The sequence below is a fragment of the Melozone crissalis genome, unplaced genomic scaffold (genome assembly GCF_028551555.1).
Source record: "Melozone crissalis strain CALT ecotype California unplaced genomic scaffold, PUWL_Pcris_2 ptg000027l_1, whole genome shotgun sequence".
In the NCBI taxonomy this organism is placed as follows: Eukaryota; Metazoa; Chordata; class Aves; order Passeriformes; family Passerellidae; genus Melozone; species Melozone crissalis.
The window spans coordinates 5,913,727-5,931,618 of record NW_026535805.1 but is presented as its reverse complement, the minus strand read 5'-3'; the positions used below and the strand labels follow the sequence as shown (position 1 = coordinate 5,931,618).

The 17,892-nt window shown below is 42.3% G+C and overlaps 1 protein-coding gene across 6 annotated transcripts in view; it reads left to right on the top strand.

Annotated features, from left to right (window-relative positions):
* TRERF1 (transcriptional regulating factor 1) overlaps window positions 1-17,892 on the top strand; it is a 99,046-nt gene that overhangs the window by 67,365 nt on the left and 13,789 nt on the right. For 3 of the 6 annotated variants that reach the window (XM_054279956.1, XM_054279955.1, XM_054279957.1), the window contains 5 exons: window positions 987-1,084; window positions 10,360-11,997; window positions 12,604-12,653; window positions 13,386-13,536; window positions 14,468-14,716. In XM_054279956.1, coding sequence (XP_054135931.1) covers window positions 10,630-11,997; window positions 12,604-12,653; window positions 13,386-13,536; window positions 14,468-14,716 — 1,818 coding nt within the window. In that variant the 5' untranslated portion in view covers window positions 987-1,084; window positions 10,360-10,629. The remainder of the gene's footprint in view (window positions 1-986; window positions 1,085-10,359; window positions 11,998-12,603; window positions 12,654-13,385; window positions 13,537-14,467; window positions 14,717-17,892) is intronic. The other 3 variants (XM_054279958.1, XM_054279960.1, XM_054279959.1) reach the window with 3 other exon arrangements.

The following is a 17,892-nucleotide window of genomic DNA, read 5'->3' as shown; positions in this document are numbered from 1 at the left end:
GCTGGCTTTTCCCAGTCACTCACTTCATCTGATTTGTGATAACCCCCTGCAGGATTTGTTCCGGAACTTTCTCCAGGGACTGAAGTATGGCTGAAGGGCCTATAATTTCTCAGGTCCCTCTTTAAGCTCTTCTTGTGGATAGGGTGGCATTAGTCACCTTCCAGTCCTTTGGGATGTCCCCCAGTCCCCTTGACTTCTCAAGGATCGCATAGAGTGGCCTTGCTGTGATTTCAGCCAACATTCTTAACACCCTCAGGTGCTGAGGGCCTTCCCTCAAAGCCATCCAGGCAGCAGCACTGACAAAAACATATGTGTTGTTTTCATTTAGGTAATTTAAGATGCCTAGTCTAGATACCTCTTTGCACTGGGTGACAGCCTGATTGTATCTCCCACATCTTTGACTTTCATTAATCCCTCCCTTCCTGGTTGCTGTACCTGCACTTGTTTGTGTGATACTTGTCATGTAGGTTGCAAGCTCTGGGCCAGCAAATCTCCTCTCAGGGAGAGCATTCACCCTGCCTCTGGGTTCTGTCAAAGCAGCAGGAGGTGCTGTGAAATCTTTATGGTCCCTGCAATAGAGGCAAGATGTTGTTTTATTTATTGCATCAACATAACCCATTCCTCATTTTGCAGTAGGCACCAAGCTGAGTAAGAATAAAAGATTCACTTACTTATATTTCAGTCTGTAATTTGAAGGTCTGTATCCATCCCAGAGATTTGACAACGAAGCAGGCTCTCATAATCAATAAGGGAAAGGGATTCTTGGTTGTTCTTTAAAGGAGTTGGGGTGCTGATAGTTGCCCTCTGCCATAGTGACTTAAAAGATGGAGTAACCTGGAGATTCTGTATTGAATAGAAGTTAGTTTTTTGTTGTGTTGCAATAGGAAACTCATTGTCACAAATCTGCTCATGCTTTGGGGCAAGCTGGTGCTGGGAGATAGTCACATGTGGGCAAAATCTAATTTCCATTCTTTTGTTTTGTTTAGATACATCACTTTGAGATCACAGAATGAAAGCAGCATGAAATGTGATGGCAAAGACAGCACAAGAAGATACAAGAATCTCACAAATCCTCAAAAATCAGGTACTGTCAGAGCATCCTATGTCCAGTTTTTCAAAGGCTGTCTTCTTTAATCAGGTTCAGTGTTTTTGGACAGTTTTTCAAAGTTTGGGCTTCTGAGTCCCTGTGAATTTATTGATGGACTTCTCAAATCTGGTTAGTTGTGTGTTGGCTGGGTATCAGAAGAATATTATTTTGTATTCCACAATATGTATGACACAAGAGATAGACACACATATCTTAAAGGACCACTTTGGCTGTATTGTCTCATAGCAGCAAAAGGACATTAACTTAAGGAAAAAAGAAACAGCAGCCATGGTGGTCAGGTTTCTTTAGCCATTGGATTTGACTTGGCTCCATTGCTAGGTACCAACATGGCCTATTTTAGAGGGATGGACTTTTCAGAGGGTCCTGCAGCTGCATTTCTCAAAACTCTCTCCTTTGGGGGAGACACCAGGCTCAAACTAACTGTTCCCTCCCCACTGAAAGCTTAGCCATATGCTATTTTCCACATACTACTACTTGTGCTTGATTTTTTTTGATTGTTTATCTCTCTCAGGATGTTTCCTCCTTGCCTGTTTTTGCAAATTCTAGCATATGTTCTTTGCCTGTTTCGAAGCATTTCCACTTAGAGAAAAAGGCAATTGCACTGCACTCAGCAGAGAGTAAACACTACAGAGGTCAGGAAGAAACTGCTTAAGTGCATTACAAGGGGGCTCACCTTAAACTAAACTTGCAGGTTTATCATGCCTGTGGTCACAGCAATAGCTGATGGATTAATGTTTGAAAATTTCCCCCTCTCCCCCAAATCAACAGCAGTGACCAGAGGTTGTAATGTAGCCACATACAGTAACTGAATGAGGACTGACCTCTCTGTCCTAAGTTCATTTCATGTTTGCAGAACCAGGATCTTGCTGGGGAATAACAAGTGGGTCAGTTCAGTGCTAGAAGTAAACTAAAATATGAACCCAAAGACAATTTTGATGATAGGAGGTGTTTATTTTCCAGGAAGCATTTGAGATTATTGCCCTTGATGTAGGACTCAGCAGTAGGGATGAAAGTTTGTCTCAGCTATAGCAGTCAGCAAATCCTGGTTGGCTGAAGAGATTTCAAATCAAGTTTCACTTGATCTAATATGCAGTAAGGTATTAGCAAATATTAAAAAAATAAAACTACTGTGTTTGTCACAGTAGCACCTGTAGTTAGTGCTGTGTTTGGTATGCTTTTAGTCGCTTAGTCATGGAATATACAATTCAAGTGCCTTCTGGCCTTAAGTCAAGGTTTGTATTTTGTTTTTATTTCTCATCAGTACTGTGAGGAAATCACATCATTTTATGTTTGCCATTTTTATGAAGTAATGTGATACTTGCTTTTGTTGCAGTTCTCCAAACCCTTCAGAGTACCTTGAAACAATTCACTGACAGCAAAGATAATCAGATTTGTTGAAGCAACCTTCTTTGTTTCTTTGGGACTCATGAAATTGTATCTTCCTTAAACAAAATTCAGTTTATGGCTTTATTTAGAAATCAGCCTTCTCTTTTTGAATAACCACAATAGTTCTGCTAGTTTGGGGGAAAAACATTTTCATTAAATTACTAGTGCCTTAGAATGCATTTTTACATAGATCAAAACAAGAGGAAGATTTTTCTGTTTGTCTTCCCCCTTTCTTCTCCTCCTTTTCTAGAGACTTTCCTGAGATGATCAACTGTTTTTCCTGTTGGGTTCGTTGGGTTTGGTGTTTGGTTTTTTGGGGTTTTTTTCTTGATTTTTCTTTGCTGCCTTTTTTTAAACTTCATTGAAGTAGAAAAATTGCTCGGTTCTCTCCCAGTGCCATCGTTGTTCTCCCCTCCCCCAAGTCCAATGTGTTTTTTATTAAACTGAATTAGGACATTCTAGTCTCTCTTAAGAGTGGAAATGGGAACAGCTTAAATGAGCAGCCACATGAGACTCAGCAGCCTTTCCAACTGCACTGCAGAAGCTTAGCTGCAAAGAGAATGATAATTTTTGAAGGATTTGTGCAACTGTTGAAGAACTACCAGCATTAATATTAAAAAGCAGCTTATCCATTTTCCTTTTCCATTTTAAGAGTATATAGCTTTCTTACTATGCTTGCTATAAAAATCAGTCTACTAAATATTTTGCTTCCTTTCAATCCTCTTCCCTTTTGTAATTCCTCTATTTGCATACTTTCTCATATACTGAAGTGGGTTCTTTGTTGTTGGTTTTGCCTAAGAACGTCAACCTCTGGGGTTGAATGCAGATACAGGCGTGGGTTTGAGATCTCTGCCATTCAAAACCAGCCAAAACTGAATTGCAGCAGAAACCACAGGAGCAATTGTATCCAGGATTGGGATGAGAAGGTTTTCATCCCTAAAAACATTTGTCCTTGAGGTAGAAAATTTTTGGCCCTTGAAATCCATATTGCTGCTTCAGTGTTTATTCTAACCAAAACAGCCGTGAGCCTGATATCTACTGACCCTTATTTTCAGTCTCTGCCTCTCTTTATTGCTATATCAGATGTCTTCAGGATTTCTATAGATACTTTAAAAAAAATGTAAAAGTAGGTCTTTGAGTTATCATCTCACCTCTCTTTCCCTTTTCCTCTCAGCTGGCTCACCCAACCACCTTGCCTGGCATTGGAAATTATTCATTCTCTTTTGAGTACACTGCTGATTTTTTCACAGGCTTATATTCTTTCCCAAGGAAAAAAAAAAAAAAAAAAAGAGCAGGGGCATAAAAAGTTATGAGGGCAAACGTGGTATCTAAACAGGGCACAAGAGCACAGAGGTATTTGAAATTTGCCACTCTTACTCTCCTAATTCTGTGCTTCTCAGCCTTCCAGCATTACTCTGGTCTGAAGACTTAGGGACAATACCAGCTTCCCACCAAGAGCTGTGTGTGTGCAGTGCAGGTGGATCTGTTCTTGGGCAGATCCCTTACTTTTCAAAGCTGCTCCTCTGGGTGGGGTCACAGGGGTGTAGTGGCCAGCTGAAAACTGTGCCTGTGTGTGCCCAGCTTCAGGGCTGGGGTATGGCCAGGCACTGGTGTGAGCAGAATGCAGGCTGTCAGGGAAGGAACTGCTGTTTATTCCTGTGTCTATCCTAACGGAAATCAGAGAGCAAGATGATGTGAATGATGGCTGTCTTGGTTTAGGAAGAGCTTGGCAGGAGATCTGACAGTTCTGAATAACAAAACAGGTCAATAAAAACTTTCCCATAAAAAAGGCTGAAAAATGAATAAGAGAAACACTGTTTTGTTTCTATGGAAGCTAAGTAGGGGAAAAATTTAAATGAAAGAGGGGAAAGGAGAACTTGATTTTGGCTTTCATGTTACCTGAAGTTAAGAATGAAGCTTATATTGCAGTGGCAGAAAGGCAGTCACTCAAGAGAGCCCTGTCAGCCTGTGTGACTGAGGGGTGGTAATGCACCATTAGAACATGAGAACACACAGCAATGACACATTTCTAAGCAGTCCTTAGGTGTTAAAAAACACACTTAAGGCTGCTAGGGGTGGTGGTTAACTTTGCTTTAGCAGATGTTTTACCATCCCAGAGGGAGGGAGGGAGGGACACAAGGAGGGATGGTCCCCAGCAAGTGAGTATCTGCTGATGCTGTTGCTTGTGAGTAGCTACAGATACTTGGTCCTGCAAAAGTTGGTTGAACGTGGAAGAGTGTGGGCTTTTTTGCTATCTTATCCAGTCTTCTTTTTTTCAGGCTAGCTAGTAATTAATCTATAAAAGCATGTAGATTTTTAGCTTAAAGGGACAGCTGAAAAACTTGAAATAAGTTGGACAAACTGTAGGATCCAATTCCCTTTTGATACACAGCCATGCAGCCTACTGAGATGGGTTAGATTAGAGCTGTAATAACTTTACAGCCTTTTAGTGAGTCTGCTTCCTTCAGCATTTGCTCTCATACAGTCTTTTGTCATCCCTCTCCATTAACTCAGTTCTGAAACTGGCTCTGGCTGACATTCAGCCCTGGTTTTTCACAGCACACACCTAGCCCAACTTTTATGCATCGACTTATTTGTAGTGGATGTCTTGTTCTGAAATTCATGTGAATTCAGGCAGTTCAATTGTGTGACTGTCATTTGATCTGTAATTTTACTTGAGTTGAAAAATTCTGCGGGTTTTGGCTTCTCTGGTGTGTGATGGAGCCAGAAGTGTTCATTTTATATAACTATCATCTTCTTAGTATTTCACTGCCTGTTGTCTTCTCTAAGTTTATAGAATGGCCTGGATTGGAAGGGATCTTAAAGGCCATCTAATTTCAGCCCCCCTGCTGTCAGCAGGGACACCTTCCATTAGACCAGGCTGCTCAGAATGCAACCTGGCCTTACACACTTCCAGGGATGAGACATCCACAACTTCTCTGAGCAATCTGTTCCAGTGCCTCATCACCCTCACAGTAAAGCATTTCTTCCTAGTATATATTCTAAACCTACTCTCTTTCAGTTTGAAGCCATTCCTCCAAGTCCTGTCACTATATGCTCTCATAAAAAGTCCCTCACCATCGTTCTCAGAGGCTCCCTTCAGGTACTGGAAGGCCACAATTAGATCACTGCAAGGTCTTCTCTCCTCCAGGCTGAACAATCCCAGTGCTCTCAGCATTTCCTCACAGGAGAGGTGCTCCATCCCTGTAATCATCTTGGTTGCCTCCTCTGGATTCACTCCAACAGGTCCATGTCCTTCCTGTGCTGGGGACCCCAGAGCTGCTTCTTACTCTACGGTGATAGAATTTACAAAGGAGAAAAACTGGATCACCTTTATTGAAGACTGGTATTTCCTTCCCACTTCAAGTTTACCAGAATCAAGTTATGGCATGCTTCCAGGAGAGCCTATTTGTATTGCCTTTCAGTTACTTGTGTTTGAATAGGGAGACAGCTGGAGTGTGTAAAGGCTTTTCAGCCAGCTTGGTGGGCCCCTGGCTTTCAGTCTGGAGAATGGAGCTGTGCAAGTTGCAGGGGACCTTGTTGAAATTATGAGAAAAGAATTGGAGCAAACCCTTGTCTCTGTTGAAATCAATTGAACCACCATTAGCCTGACTCCAGATTTCATCCATAAACTTAAGTAGGGTATTTCTTTTTCTAGGCAGCCTACAGAAATGTTTCTGTCTGTTGGCATTTGTTTTCATGTTTCTTTGTAATGATTGCATAATTGGGATGTATCTGTAATGTCAGAAATGTAATAGGTTAAGTAGCATAAATGACTGTTAGGAAGAGAAGAAACACAGAACTGCAGAACCGTTGTTGCTTTCAACTTCTACCAGGTTGGTTGTTCAGTTTAACCATTTAGTAGTCAGAGCTGTTGTGGTAAATGGCAGTGATGGGTGTTTAGGCACCAGTGCTAAACACAAAGAAGAAAAAGCACCCTTTTCTTCCTTTCTCTTAAATGGAAATAATTCAGTATACTGCTAATGGTTTCTCAGTTGGCCAGAGACTAACTTTGCTGCCCCTGAGCCTTAATGATGTCATGACAGACTTTGGTTTAATCTGACAAGAAATGGATACTGTTAGGATTTTGTTAAAGCTGATAGCAAATGCTGTGTATACAGCATCAAGCCTTTGAGTTTAAGCCTTTAGTTCGAGTACTAAAAAAACATTTGGTATCTAAGGGACTGGTTGATTACTGATTATGCTTTTATCAATGTGCATATCTGGGTTTTTTCTATTACCTGAAGGTAGAATAACAATGCTTTTTAAACATTTGCATTTTTTTCTCTCCAGATCAGTGATGCCTTTGAAAGGAATGTTTTCATCTTTCTTTTATTTTTATTTTGGGGGAGGGGAGATGGGTGTTTGAAAACAATGCAATTTTTTCAAATGGGATTTGAAACTAAACTTTCCAGTCTTTTTGTGACTTGATTGGTATTTTAATGTGATATCCCGTTATGTTTTTTAGAGCTTTTTACAAATGTTTCTCTATGACTCTGATGATAACTCTGTAATCTACCTGACAGCAGCATGTCCCACCTCTCAAACCAGAGCTGAGTTGAGGATGCTAGAGCTGCTGAAGAGGAAATGCTAATGAATAATGTTTCAATTAATTTTTTTTATTCTGAGAGAGAGGAAGAAAGGTGTCTGTGCTGATGCCACAGATATGAAGCCTCTTGAGTGCTTTCCAGTGTTCTGTAACCTGTGACAGGTAACCCCCAGGTGAAAGGGTGCAGTAAGTGGAACTTGGCACATGCCCAAGGGACATCACTTCTTGTGGTGACTACAGCACTAGCTGTGGCTGCTGGTACAGTCCACAGCATCTGCCACTGTGGTGCTCCTGCCTGTGGGAAGAGAAGGGCTCAGGGGCCTGGTTGGTCCCTTGATACATTTTTGTAATGAAATCAGGTTGTTTGCTGCCTTAAGTCTCTTACTGTCCTGGAATTCTTGTGGTCTTTTAATTGTTTCCTGAGACATCTGTTCTCCCTCATTGGTTTGTATTGTTTCTTGTCCTTTGACTAATATTTGTCACTTCAGACTTTAAAAGAAGGGCCAAATTCAGGGAACTTGGTGTGAATTACAGCTCTGCTAATAGGTGAAATGGGACATAGCTCCTATGCAAAAGGTGTGCCTACAGATCCAGCAGTACTGTTTTTATGGGAAGATGTGTTCTGAGCATCTTGACTGAGCTTCCTTAACTTGGCAGGCATAAAAGGAGATGCACGTTCCCTCTCTTCCTCTAAATGTTGATGGCCTTTCAGTGTGAAACACCATACAATGTTTATTTTTATGCCCTTTTAATGTTTTGTGGAGGGTTTGTTTAGTTTCCCTTCATAATTTTTAATAGGAAGTCTTTGAAGTTGGGTCGTGGATGAAAAACCCTGTTGGCAGCCTGACTATTCTTTGTTGACTCCTATCTTCTTTAATTGTTCATCTATAAAAATCTGGAAGGGAGTGTGTTCAGAGAAACTGTGAAGCAATGTATATTTCTGGAAAGGAGAAATAAACTTGAAATTATTCTCAGCTATTATTTGTCACGTGAAGATGTTCATACTAATGGTTGCAGATGGTTTACACAAAAACTATACACACTGCAAAGGCTCTTCATTGGGAGTATGGCTTTCTGTTATACATTATGCTAGAATGGAAAAGGTTTTTTTCTGCCTGCAGCTATGTATTGCCCTTATTTGCTGTTGCTAGCATAAACTCTCCTTAATATGCATCCAGCAATGGTTAAAATTTTCTCCATCGGTGACTTCACATTTATCCACATCAATGGAGGATTCTTCCCAGGTTAGAAAGGTAAGAACATCAGTGTCCAGGAGTCTTTGATGGAGAGCAATGCATTTAGAAAATCAGATATGAAGGAAGCAGAGTTAAGGTTTTGGTTTAATATTTCTGTGTTCTCGTTCAAGTTCAGGGTCTGCTTTTATTTTATGTATGTATTTGTGAGTGCATAAGCATTTTGTACCTCCGTGCATATGTGTGACTGTAGACACAGTGATTGCTTCATATTGTGGAGTAGTAAAACAATCCTATCATGTGCTTATGTATTTTTTTGTTCTTCAGAAACAGTACAGACATCTGTAAAATGTTATTTGAGTTACAGTTTATACACTAAAAATTATAAAGGCTGCATCCAGTATAAATTTGTCTGTTAAAATCATGCAACACAAAGAAGGAGGGGTGAGAAGGTAGAACAGAAGTTGGAGTTCAGCATTCCTGATGTAAGGTGACTGGTCAGAAATTACTTCAATTGACTGGCTTGATCTTAGCAGACATACTCCAGGTCAGTCAGCCTTGCCTGCATCCCTGGAAAGGTGATGAAACAGCTCATCCTGGATGCCAGCTCTAAGGGTGTGGGGTAAAAGAAGGTTATCAGGAGTAGTCAACAGGGATTCACCAAGGAGAAGTAATATCTGATAGCCCTCTGCAGTGGAATGTCTGGCTGTGTGGGCGCAGGAGGGAAGAGCAGTGCCTACCTTGACTTCAGCAAGGCTTTTGACACTGTCTCCCATAACATCCTCATAGGTGAGCTCAGGAAGTGTGGGTTAGATTGGTGAGGTGGATTGAGAACTGCCTGAAGGGATGGTCCTAGAGTTGTGGACAGTGGTGCAGGGTCTCATTGCAGGCCCATTGCTAGTGGTGTTCCCTAGGGGCCAATACTGGGTCCAGCCCTGTTCAACTTACTTCTCAGTGATGTGGATGAAGGGACAGAACATACTCTCAGTAAGTTTGTTCCTGATGCAGAGCTGGGAGGAATGTCTGATTGGCCAGAAGCCTGGGTAGCTGTTCAGCAAGAGCTGGACAGGCTGGAGAGTTGGGTGGAGAGATCTTAATGAAGTTCCATGAAGGCAGGTGCAGGGTGCAATAGGGAAGAATAGCTCCCTAAACCAACCCAGGGGCTCAGCTACTGGAAAGCAGCTTGTGGAGAAGGACCTGGGAGTCCTAGTGGACAATAAGCTGTCCATGTCCAGCAGTGCCCTTAAGGTCCAAGAGGCCAAAGGTGTCCAGGGGAGCATGAGGAGGACCATTGCCAGCAGGTCCAGAGAGGTGATCTTGCCTCTATTTTGCCCTACTGGGGCCTCCTCTGAAGTGCTGTGTCCAGTTCTGGGCTCTCTAGTTCAATAAAGGCAAGGAACTACTGGAAAGAGTTTAGTGGAGGGTTGTAGAGATGATAAGGGGACTGGAGCATCTCTTATGAGGAGAGGCTGTTTAGCCTGGAGAAAATGAGATTTTATCAATGCATAGAAATATCTTAAGGGCAGGTGTCAAGGGGATGGAATCAGGCTCTTTTCATTGGTGCCCAGCAACAGAACAAGGAGCAGTGGGCACAAACTGAAACACAGCAAGTTCCATCTAAATATGATCTATCCATCCTTACTTTGAGGGTGTCAGAGCACTGGAATAGGCTGCACAGAGAGGTTGTGGAGTCTCCTCTGGAGATATGCACAGGTGAACCTGCTTTAGAAGGGGTTTGCAGAGGTCCCTTCCAACCCCAACCATTTTGTGATTTTGTGAGTCTATGACTTGCCTTGATAGTCAACTGACTAAAACTAGTCATGAGAGCACAGTATATGGCTGAGTAAAACTGCTTGAATGTTTATATTCTTTATGGGAAAAGACAGTTTTGAAGAATAAGCTTTTATTGGTTTGGCAGAATGATTTTATCGGAGCACTAGAGGAGAGGCAGGATAATAGGATGAGATGAAGTAATCTAACTGCTCTGAAATAGCCCAGCTGCTACAATTTTGCATCTGATTATGTATTTCAAACGAGAAGATTTTACAGTTTCCTTTGAGGCAATAACAATAAGAGTTTATGGCAAGAGCCAGCACTTACCTTGTCTTTCTCTTACTCTGCAGGTGCTTGGCACACTGAACTTACTGATCTGTGTAGGATTTGTGCTGTGGTCCATTCATTGAAAATGTGAAACAACATCGAGTCTGAGATTGGAATTACTGACAGACTGGAGGAAATTTCAGTCCTTGTGATGCACATGATGGACATGCTGAATTATAAGTAATTCTAGCTTCTTCTCCCCTCCCCTCCCTTCCCCTCACTCAGCTATCTCAGGGTTCATAGAGATTTCAATGGTTTGTGTGCCTGTAAGTTTGGAACAGAAGTGACCAAAAATGGGGGACCAGCAATTGTATAAAACTAATCATACTGCCAACAACAACGAGAACTTGTACTACGAACAACACCAAATGAACTCCCTTCCATCTCTGAATCATAGCTATGGGACATCTGTTATGGATGCTCCCCAGGCGTCCCCCCTCTCCCCTCCATTTCCCCAAGATTCACGGGACAGTATAGCTTTGCCTGTAGGTTCAAAAAGTCTTGGGTCGATGGATACATCTAGACAAACCAGTTGGACACATTCTGGCTCAGGAAACCACGTCCCAGCGAGGAACAGTTTGAATAATCAAAGCTCAATGTGGAGCCCCCTCGGGCAGGGGGAGTCCCATGACGGATACCAATATTCTTACCCGCAACCCAGCGAAAACCGGTCACAAAAAATTACCAGTGGGGTCCTGCACAAATTGGACTCCTTTACACAAGTATTTGCTAACCAAAATCTGAGAATTCAAGTCAACAACATGGCTCAGGTTCTGCACACCGAGTCTTCGATGGTGGATAATTCCGGTGACAGCGCGCTCCGGCAGCTGCTGTCCCAGAAGCCGGCGGTTGAGCAACAGCCCGTAGCTTCCACCGTACAAAGATACCAATCAGTGCCACAGCAAACGCACCAGAACTTTGCAAGCACACAGCAAAAGCAACAAATGCAAGTCATGCAGCACCAACAGCTGTACTACGACTACCAGCAGCACTTATCGCAGATGCAGATGCATTCTGCGTTCCAGCAGGGACAGGCGCACGTTCCGCAGATGCAGTCCCAGCAGCTCCTGCCGCAGCAGATGCAGCACCTGCAGCAGCCTCAGTACTACGGGCAGCCCCAGCAGGGACACCAGCGGCTCTCGATCCAGGAGATGCAGCAGCAGCCCCCGGCTCGGCAGCAGCGGCAGTGTCCCGTGCAGATCGCGCAGTATTACCAAACACAGCCTGTCATGCAGCAGTTGCAGCAGCAGCAGCAGCAGATGCAGTTGCCGCTTCCTCCGTATCACAGGGAACCCGATCCAAAGACTATGCATGAGCCACACCAGTACTCTCAGGATCCCGGTCATCCTGTGCAGCTTATCCAGCTGGGAGCAGTGCCTCAGTATTGCTTCCAGGATCCCCACGAACAGTACAGGCACTTGTACCCGCAGAGTTTACTGCAGCAGCAAGAGCAGCAGAAGCAGTACCTGAGCGAGAGCAGAGTGCCATCCCTGAACTCCCACGTCGGCCTCACTCCACCCGAGAGCGCCGAGGATCCCGCACGGCAGGACATGAATTCTGTAGGTAATGCTGTGTCTCATCGAACTCTTTTGCCTCCCCTGGGAGTTCATCTGAACAACAAAAGCTCTCAGCAAGACTCTCCCAGCACCACGTGGCCTCAGGTAGGTGGTGTTTTCGATCCATGCCCAGCCAAATTTGTTTGCAGAAGAGTAGCAAAGTGTGGAAACTAAGCGGTTTCGGCAGAGGCAGGAGGTTAGGATGTGAGCTGTGGGCATCTCTGGGATGGGGAACTATTGGGAAACTTCATGACTACACTTCTGTCTGCAGCTCAGGGTTGGCTTTGGGCCAGGCTGGCAGCAGCACAGAACTGTTGCTGCGAGGCTGCTGCTTTCCTTGTGAGAGGCTTTGGGAAGTTCTGCCTCAGTTTCTGGGAAGGAGGGACCCAGCTACAACAAATCCTGCCTGCTCATTTTTCAGCACGGCAGGCTCAGTTGTTCAGGAGCAGTTAGTCAACTCTGTTTCCAAAAGCAGTGCTTCTGGGTCAAAGCAAAGGCTTCAAACAAGCAGGTGAGTGAAGAAAACTTGAACTAGCAGTGCTCATAGGGGCAGATTTGATGTCTGGCACTCAACTCAGAGGCTTTTTAATAGTAGTAAAATAGTATGTAAAATGCAGACTTAATGCTGTGAGTACCTTCATTTACACACTATTTCCTGAAAAATTATTTTCTCAACTTTTTCCTCTCTTTTCCATTGTCCTGTTTTGGAAGCAGGTGCAACTTTCAGATGGCAGACTGCAGCCACTGTCCCCAGAACAAAGGTATTTTTAAAAGATTCTGTCTTTCTAATAAAATATGAAAAATGCAAAGGAGATCTGTATTTAGAGGGAAAAGCATACAGTCTGGGTGTGTAATAATTATTGCTCTTCTAGAAGCACCTTTAGTTTTGTGCTTTCTGATTCTTAAGTTTGCATGATTTTCAGCATCCCACCCATAGCAATAGACTCAAATAAATACTTCTTAATATTAATTAAAAAAAAAAAAAAGAAAGGAAACCAAAGAAAAAGACAGAAGCAGGGAGTTCCAGAGTTGCATTTATAAGAAAAGGGATGCTGTCTGGTCTGGATTTGTATCTTTGGCAGCAGAGATCTTCTGTTTGTTTCTTAAGGTCACACCTCTGAAGGGTCAAGCTGTCTGTCAGAGTGGTTGCCTACCATAAATTAGAGGCATTGTGCCCAAGTACTTGCTGTTAATTGCTGTCACAAGTGGGGAAATGCAGGTGTCTCATGGTAGATCTCATGAGTCTCAGATTTTCTATATTGATGAGCATGTCCTGCTCAAAGCCTCCCTTTTCCCCATCTCGGGAGCAGCTGATCTAGGTTATTGGCAACATATTCCACAGTAGTCACCACATACTTACTTTTGACTTCATTACCATCTAACTGTAAAATTTTATACCTTGACTAAAAAAGCTCCCTCTGCAACAAAGGGAACATGCCAAACTAATCTCTTTTCTTCTGTTCCATGCTTTAAAAAAATGAAAATAAAAATAGTGGCCAGAACAGAGAAACACTTCCTGAGAGAGCTGATGCGAAGAACAAGCTAATGTGTTCAATATGCTTGAAGGAATTTAAGAGTTTGCCTGCTCTAAATGGTCACATGAGGTCACATGGAGGAGTAAGAGCATCTCCTAACTTCAAACAGGTAGCAGTCCATTTGACTTCAGTGTTTGGCACAGTCCTTTTGTGTTGATGTTTGCTTGCTTTGCCATGCTTTGCTTTGCTGTCAAAACTTGTTCTTCTCAGCACTGTTTTGTTATGTCATACCCCATGAAAGTAGAAATGCACATAATTCTGTTAGTTTGTAGGCCAGAAGTCTTGTTTTGAGGACAGAGGCAGTGGTGGAGGACAGATCAGTGTTTGTCCTTCTCTGTTTCTCTGCACGTTACAGAACACCCTACCAAGTCATGTCAGGAATGTCTAATTTTTTTCCTCCTCATGTTTGTTTATTATATTAGAAATACCAGGAACATCAAGTCTTCCTTATTTTTATTTTAACTACTAGGATGACTAAGGAATATTTATTGGAAGCCTTCCCAGGCTTTAACTGGAGGAGCAGAATTGTTGAATCTTTGACAGCTTTCTTCCAAAGTGTTTTAGTTGTAATAGGTATCAACAAATACCAAACCAAAAATGTGTTTGAGTTGTTCTGCATAAAAATAACTTGCCCTGTCAGTCAGTCTTTATCCTGATATTTTAGAAATTCTGTCCTAACAGGGAAAACCATAGGAGGGTAAAAAGCTACCAGAGTTCCAGAGTTCATGCTTTTGTTTTTAGTTGGGTGATGGAGAATTCTGTGTTTTTAGCGATAAAAAGAGACATGGTTGTCTCCCCTCCTGGAAGTTACCTCGCAAAGATGCTGCAGGTGATTATTTGTCACCAGGACTGAATCCTGTGTAGGAGTCACAAGTGACCTGCTGACTTCATTTGAGGCAAAGCAGGAGTCCCAAGAAGGAACACTGTTGTGTGTTTGTAACCCTGGCCACTTCTTTTCAGCCACGGTGCACACGTTGCGTGGTGCATCGATCAGAGCAGCGCTCCCTCACTGGGCTGAAAGCCTTTAATTGTCTGTGCAGGATGAAGGGGAGAAACCACCACAGCAGCCGCTGTCTAAAGAGGTGGATGGCCTCGCGCCCATCGTCATGCCAGTGTCTGTCCCTGTAAAGCTTCTGTCACCTGAGCCCAGCACGCAGCCCTCTGCCAGCAGTGCCACAGTCACAGACAAGCCTGCCAACTCTGTGTCAGATGACGAGATGCCCGTTCTCGTGAAGATGACTTACTCTCCACCGTGCAGTCCAAAAGTGGCCAACCCCTGCTCATCCTCTGTGAGTGCTGTGTTTCTTGCCACTAACTGTCCTGTGCTTGTTAAATCCCTTTGCTTTCAGTGCTGCTACTTTCTAAAACATCTGTATTTTAAAATATTTTCTGGAATCTTTATGATTCATAATAAATAAAAAAAGTCCTGTAGCATCAGAGCATTTCTTCTTCAATCATCTAAAAATATTAATTTTCCCTTGCTGAGGAATCAAGATCTCAGTTGAAAACAAATAATTTGAAATTGGAATGTGATATTCTTTCATCTCACTAGAACAAAGGGATTTACTATCTTTTTACTGGTTTTGTTTTTTCCTTTTCAGGCTGCTTCATTGTTACGTTATTGCTTAAAACCGGCAGTTTTACTTCTTCCTGTTTTCTGAAGTCAGATATATGTGCTTCTCATTTCAGCCAAAGAGAGTGCAGTGCTTAGAGTGTGTGCTCTAAGCTATATGAAACTCGGAGTTCTGCAGTGAAGTAATTTTTCCCTTTCTCCCTGCATGCATCAACTCTAAGGGTTAATCACTGGGATTTCTGATACAGGAAAAAGAGCTCTGCTTAGTGCTTACATTTCGCTTATAAAACTGAAATGGTCAGGCAGCACCAGGAATTGATGAGTGCTTGAATGAGATGTGAGAATGCTCATTATTATTTTCCTGAAGGAGTCCTGGAGCAAGCAATATTTATTTCATGTTCCGGTGTAGAAATGGATTCTGCTCATTCCTTCAAATCCATTTGGGCAGACTACGCCATGATAAGGGATTACTGGGGAGTATAAGTACTGTATGGTATTATCTGTACAATGCAGAGAAATATCCTTGTGATATTTTTGATTTTCCTTCTCCGTGTGAGGCTGATGGACAAATGAGGAATCAGCATTATACCAGCATGGGTGACTCCTTACAATATTCACTCCTGACTCTTCATTCAGACATATCCACTAATTTTAAATATATATAATATATACATGTATATATAAAATCTTTCCTCTCTTCCTTTAAGACAGAGGTTTTACATTTAAACTTCCACTTTACTGTGAAAGCTGTCATTTCGCAATATTTAGTAACTCAGCGGTAGAATTCTTCATTTCTATTTCTAGTTCCTCTAAAGAATAGGGACAGCCTTTTTTGAATCTTCAAGTTCTGAGTGGGAGATCTTCTCTAGAGACACCAGAGTAGGTGGCTTGGACTTGTGTATTTCTGCAACATATATAAAGTGACTGTGATTAAATCTGCCAGTGTTTGGCAAAATGCACATTCATTCCTTCAAAATTATGTTTGTGGTCTTTGTTATTGCCCAAGCAAACCAAACTCACACAGTTCCCTCTCTGGACCCTATCTTTTATATAAGCAGCAGCATTGGAAACATTAAAAGATCAAAAGATCCACAGTTTCCTCCTCTTCTGTAAAGAGATTGTGCCATTGGAGAGGGATTTTTTTTAATACCGAAGAACTGAAGCTGTGTTGCATTTATTGATACTGTGCTTTGAGCTGTCCAGAAAAGCTCCCACAAAACTCAAGGAATCAGTAAAATGAAACAGTGAAAAGGAACTAAACATTCAGCAAGGCTACAGGATGATGAGCTGAGGCTAGCAGTCAAGTGACATCCATCAGGATCTGTCCAGAGTGGATCTATCAAGGTGCAGCAGCAGGGCTCAAAAGTATGCATTACGTCTTGGACAATGGGAATCAGTTACTAGAACTTCAGAAAAGTAGGGTGGTTCTTCAGGGGTGCTAGTGCACTGAGAGCCCATGGACACCACCATCTCCTTTACTGCTCAATGTGACCTTTTCTGAAAGCAGTGTTGGCATGGGTATGCTCTAGGTGAAGCAGTGTAGGAGATGGAGGTGCTTAAGATTTCTAAGATGTTGCGCTGGTTTGCTTTACAGTTGTGAGAAAAGAGTACCAGCTCTTTCACATTTGGAGAGCAGGACAGAGCCCTTAATCAAAGACATGGCCTGCTGGGTCTCTTTTTTAGGTTTTGGGTTGTCTGTATTTTTTCCCTTGAGTTTAGGGTATTTCCCCCTTTCTTATGTATGAACACTAAATGTTCACCATCTTGATAGACTTTATCTGTCATTACGGGTAGCTTTCACTGTTCTGAATATCCATTATCAAAAAAAATCCTTTGCAAAGCTGCATTTTCTTCCCTGCAGAAGCAAAACCCTTCCAAAACTAAATTTTTTTTACAGGGAAAAAAATGTCAACAGCTGTTGGAGAGGATGTAGCCATGATCTAACAAAGAGGACAGGACCTCTGTAATCAAAAACATTTCCTCAAGCTGGAACTTATTAACATAAGGGATAAAGGGTGACAGTGCTAATGCTTGTTTAACATGATTTTTATTGGGTGAATGTGATTCTCAAGAATCACCCATGGTATAAAGATGTATGTTGTCTAAACATACATCATACATTGTAGTAATTTGCTTTATGTAGTATTATAATTTACGAGATGATGCAGACATTCTGGAGTAACGCTGTCAGAATTTTCTTCTGCTTCCCAAATTTATTCCAAAGATGGCCTACAGCCTAAGTACCTAAAAGCAGTACATTTAATAATACTGTGTTCATCTACCAACTTCTGTGTGTTCTTAAAGCACAACCTCAGGACCTTTTTCTTCCTACCTTGTCCCCACTCCCCCAAGAAATCCAGATTCCAGGTTTGCATAAATTCTGTGCCTTCTGCTTCTGTATACTCTAGAGATGTGTTATTAAATTATTTTTAACATTCAAATTCTAAAAGTCTGGGCATGTTAACAGTGTGTGAATTTCCCAATGGTCATCTACTACCCTTTTTTCTCCAAGGAAGGAGGAGAGAGTTAAGTTCAAGATTTATTGCAGCTGGACTGTAATCAAGCTGATGGGAATGTAGTGATAAGAGGCAAAGAATTTGAATTTATTACATTTTTCTTCCTTTCCTGCTGCTGAGTACTGCAGTAATTTCACTGAGCTCATGTGTCCTTTCTGGTCTCACTAATAAATGCATTAGAAAACCTCTCATATAAAGTTTCTAGTAAACTGTGCCTGGGTAATGAAGTATTTCCCACCAGCCTCTGTGCGTGTTCAGTGCAAACAGAAGTGCCCAGAGTGTCTGGGTAGCAAGGAAGAAGGGTGTGGGAGACTCGTGGTCTGGGAGAGGAGTTCTCTGCATTTTCATAAGTTGACAGCAGCCTCTCATGTCTGCC